This window comes from Octopus bimaculoides, chromosome 22, assembly GCF_001194135.2.
Source record: "Octopus bimaculoides isolate UCB-OBI-ISO-001 chromosome 22, ASM119413v2, whole genome shotgun sequence".
In the NCBI taxonomy this organism is placed as follows: Eukaryota; Metazoa; Mollusca; class Cephalopoda; order Octopoda; family Octopodidae; genus Octopus; species Octopus bimaculoides.
The window spans coordinates 1,619,595-1,624,678 of record NC_069002.1 but is presented as its reverse complement, the minus strand read 5'-3'; the positions used below and the strand labels follow the sequence as shown (position 1 = coordinate 1,624,678).

Here is a 5,084-nt window from a genome sequence, read left to right as displayed (position 1 = left end):
TAGAAATAAGGAGAGTGTTTCCCAATCAGAGTTCCTTTTGAACCTTAGTTTCTGTGAGAGATCTCAAAGAAATTCTGCCAGAAGTAGTGAAGATTACCATCATCATCTTTATGCCAGCTTCTCTATGTTTGCATGGATGGATGGGTTTTCGTAAAGCAGATTTTCTATGGCTGGATGCCTTTCATGTCATCAACCCTCACCTGTTTTCAAGCAAGGTGATATATTCCCCTCCATGGCTAGACAAGTTTTTGCAGAACTTTGGAAACGAATGGCACTGCTTGTATGACAGGGATGCTCGTTTACTACAATCTAGCAATATCAGAACGGGAAGACATACATGCACACATTTTATACACATAGATATGTGTGTCCAGTCTTCATTCTCACAACTACCTTGACTACATCTGTTACAACCACTTCTTTTATCTGTTACTACAACTACTACCATCACCACCACCACAATCATCACTACTACCACCGCTTTGCTATTACTAATACTGCCTTGCCCACCACCATCAAATTCTCACCAATATCCTTCCTTTTGTTGTTCTTCAGAGCTGAGTCAGAGGCCAGTGCCATCCTTATACAATATCAGAAAGAAGCAGAATCCCTCCAAAATGTCATGTCACCTGAAGGCCTTAATTACACTAAGGAAGAGTTCCTGCATTACATGGCTATCCGCATAATAACATCACTTAATAATACTCTCCATGTTGGAATGAACTTCCCAGAGAATCCAAATTCAGCTCCTTTCCGGCGCCCACCACCCTACGTCACAACAAGAAGATAGTCACCTACTATTAAAATGTTGAGATGTACTGGTCGTTGAAGAGAAGTAATTGGTTGATTAATAAAATTAATAATTAATAATTAAATAAATTATTAAAAAATAAACTTTAATCTTTTTTATTTTGCTTTTTGATACCATTTTGTAATTTTTTTCTTTTTTTATCATTTTGACCAAAGCTTAGCAGTGTGGTTAAGCTTGCTGCCTTAATCAATATTAATGATGAAAATAACAAAAATTGTTGCATTGAGAAAAACAAAAGCAGAACAATATTCCACGGCCAAAAAATTTATTGGCAAAAAAATAGGACAAAAAGAAACAATTAAAAAAAAGGAAGGAATGGTGAAAATATTTACAATTAAAAAATTTTTAAAGTAATTACATGTGTATGCACATCTACACATGTATATTAAGTGTGTATATATATATATATATATATATACGTGTGTGCGTATTTATATATACATATTATATATGAATGTGTATGTACATATATAGATGTATGTATACATATGTAATGTATATGAGTGTTTGTATTTACCAAACATTGAGATGCCTGTTTTAGTGGATTTTTTTTCTTCTTAATTTTGATATATTTTTACCGTATTTTTGTGACTTGAATGAAGGAAGATTATCAGCAGGGAATGGCAACGACTCTAGAAACAACAGTCTTCTGCACACATGTATACAAACATAAACATATACATACACACACACACACCTGTACATATATATATATATATATATATAAACATGTATATATATATATATGTGTGTGTATGCATGTATGTTTCCCTTGGGATATTGTTTATCTTTGTTATTTTGAGATGTTGGTGGGGCAGTTGTTCGGTGCTGTATTCGGTTGGGTTAGATCGTGTTTAGTTTGGCTTGCACTGGATTCTGGTTGAAAGTTTCACAAGCAAGTACCAAACATCTCTTGGGTACATGTACCTCAGGATGATGACGTAGAGCAAATCGCTATTGATTATGTGTGTGTGTGTGTGTGACTATATATATATACATATATATACATATATATATATATATATATATATATATATATATATATATATATATATATATATATATATACATATGTATATGTATGGATACACACACACATACATAACATTCCTCAGGCTTGCTCCAATATTTAACAGTGTCCAAAATGTTTTTTTTAAAACAGGTAATCCCCTTTTCTTTCCCACATTTCTTCTCCATCTTCTTCCCATAAAGTTCAATACTGATCAATCTCTAATCATTCAGCACCCTGAAAATACAAAAATAAACCATATCAAACTATATACATATATATTCAGAATTCAGGAAATATTCCAACAACCCAATGACTCTGAGAAAGGAAACTGTCATAAACTCACCTCTTTGGCTTTGCGTAGTTTAGCTTCCATTCTGAAAGAAAAAGGCAGAAATCAGATTAATCTTAGAATATAGCAACAAAAACAATTGTTTCTAATTAGGCACAAAACCAGTAACTTAGAGGGGAATGGGTATGACCAGTGGGTTCTTTGTTCCTTTAACATTTAGATAACCCTGTTAAAATGTAATGCTTGCTTATCCACATTGTTTTGAATTAATCATGTATTATATAAGAATCCTATCCAAATCCATTTTGCCTTTCATCCTTCCATAGTTGATAAAGTAAATATTTGGAGGGAGTCAGTCTAATCACTCCTTATGCTCTAAAAAGTAAGGGCAGACATACATCCTAGATGGCGAAGGACCCATGGCGCAAAAGAAGAGAAAAGGGCCGTTATTTACTTGTGCCTTGATTTTGCTTTCCCTTTTTTGTGTCTTATCGTACTTTTGGTGACCTTCCCGGAATGGTTCTGTGCCGAAGAGTGATTGGTCGTGCTGTTGTTGGTCATCGTTAGCTGTCCATTAGGGGTGGAAGAATCGTTGTTGTTTGTTTCTGGTTGACTGCCGGCATTCGTTGCTTCTGACGTCGGACTTGCAGCTTCCCCTGCAGACAGACAGAGATGTCACCAATGACAACAAATAATGAGAAACAACAGAAAACAAACATAAACAAACACATATAAAAATCTTCCCAACCTTCCCTCTGCCTCAACCAATTCTTAAACCTTTCAGCATTCACATTGTTCCATCAAATGTAAGGCTTAATTATTCTCATTGTTTTTAATCAATCTGCTTAATCTTTTAGCATACAAATAAGCACACACACACAGAGTCAGTGCCACAAAGTGTCAAAGAGTTAAATACTCACGTTTTTCAGAGTTGTCTGCAATTCCACTCACAGCCTGAAAAGACAAATTGAGGAAAATGTGATGTTTTTTTTTTTTAACACTTAATCAGAGAGAGAAGGGCCATGGCCACGTCCCTTTATTTCTGTGACGAGATTCAGATGAAGACAGGAAGTTGTCCTCAAGCCAGTCTACTCATCTCATATGCTGAGGGTTCACCTTGACACTTCCCAGGTTTAGACATCCTCATCGAGAATTGGCAAGGAAGGACACTACTTGTACAACAGTGATACTTGTTTACAACAACAAATGCAATGTCAAGACATCTGCACACACCTATGCACCTGACAAGTTCCTTCTGTCACCTGTCAAAGCCACTCACTCACAAGGCTTTGCTTGGCCAGGATCTATAATAAAAGACACTTATTCAAGGTACTGATTACAGGTAAGTTCACCACCATCAATTCACCGTGAGAAAAGTTCACCACGAGGTAAATTTACCAAGAAAATATATCCATAGTACCTCACCATTAATAGTTAAAAAACTATTTTATTGAAAAAGAAAAAAAAAAAAAATGAGAGAAAAACTGAAGTTGAAAAATTATGCCAAAAGAGGTGAACTGATGACAGTGAACTTAGGGGACATGCAAGGGGCTGCACTGTCGGCCTGAGACTGAAACCATGTGATTAGGAAATAAAGAAGAAAACTTAACAGCTTTACTAAAAAAAAGACCTAAAGTTAGACTCACCACGGCAGAAGTTACTGAAGATTTGGAAAATAATCGATCAGCTTCTTTGAATTTTCGATTCCGTTTATCCGCTTTGCTGTTGGTATTTCTGAAAGTAGAAATCACTCAAATTGATAGATTTAAGAAAAATTTTTCTTGATTTATTGATCATCAATCAGAGGAAAAAAAAAAATGTTTCATTTATTATTATGGCAGCATTGTTAAAAAGTTGGATAAAATGCTTTGTGATTCTAACTCTTTAGATTGTGAGTTCCAATTCTATAAAGGCTAACTTTGTGTTTCATCCCACCAGGATCAATAAAATAAAACATCAGTCAAGCGCTGCCACTGTGTATCTAGGACTACATTATCTGATGTGTCCTTTTTGCTTATTAAGATGGAAGGTTGCGATTAGGATAGGTTTAGCTCATTCCCACTCAATGTCAGTTCGTCCATTTCATTGTTTACGTTCCATTCCATTGCAGATCAATGCCATTCTACAATACAAAAAAAACTACACCAAATGGAATAAATCAGTTTGCCATAAAGAAAGGAAACCCAATATTTCAAGCTGTAAACATTTTGTCACGGGGTTCTGTCAGGAAACATTTGACTTCTCTTCTTTACATCAAAATAATTTATGTTACTTTATGAATTTCACTTACTTTAGCTCATCTGTTACCACATTTCTCATAAAATACACTGTTTGTCACCATCATCATCATCACCATCACCATTTAACATCCGTTTTCCCATTAGTATATTTGTCAGTTGTTTTTGTCACGCATTCTGTCTTTCCACACAGAATGGGTGACACAACAAACTAGATGAGGACAAATATCCGTCAAATGTAAATAATGTAAACAATATACATAATTCCGCATCTCTCAAATACAGAACTGTATCAACTCACTTGTTGTTGGTCAGATAACGATCCCAGCCTTTAATTATGTTTCCATACAACTGAGTGTCTTCTAAGTAGCTGCCTTCAAATGCATAAATCTGTCTTTCTAAATTGGCCAAAGTCTCCTGGAAATATAGAAATAATTATAAAAGAAAAGAAAAAAACAGGAAATTTATCAAATAGAAAGAGACAAAATAAAAATAAAAAAATTTTAAAAAAGCAAGTGCAGGTGTGGTTGTGTGATAACAAGCTTCCATCCCAACCACATGGTTACAAGTTCAGTCCCACTGCATGGCACCTCTAAGTTACGGAGACGTAAACACAGCAACATCGGTTGTCAAGCGATGGTGGGGGACAAAAACACACACACAGACACACACACACACACACACACACACACATATATATAACACACACGCACGCACGAAAACATACACAATATA

The 5,084-nt window shown here is 35.1% G+C and overlaps 1 protein-coding gene across 1 annotated transcript in view; it reads right to left on the bottom strand.

Moving 5' to 3' along the window:
- Nucleotides 1-1,059: 1,059 nt before the first annotated feature.
- LOC106879020 (chromatin modification-related protein MEAF6) overlaps nt 1,060-5,084 on the bottom strand; it is a 5,551-nt gene continuing 1,526 nt past the window's right edge. The window contains exons 2-7 of the mRNA XM_014928423.2: nt 4,651-4,766; nt 3,759-3,846; nt 3,033-3,066; nt 2,567-2,768; nt 2,167-2,197; nt 1,060-2,057 (exon numbers count right to left, since the gene is read on the bottom strand). Coding sequence (XP_014783909.1) covers nt 2,046-2,057; nt 2,167-2,197; nt 2,567-2,768; nt 3,033-3,066; nt 3,759-3,846; nt 4,651-4,766 — 483 coding nt within the window. The 3' untranslated portion in view covers nt 1,060-2,045. The remainder of the gene's footprint in view (nt 2,058-2,166; nt 2,198-2,566; nt 2,769-3,032; nt 3,067-3,758; nt 3,847-4,650; nt 4,767-5,084) is intronic.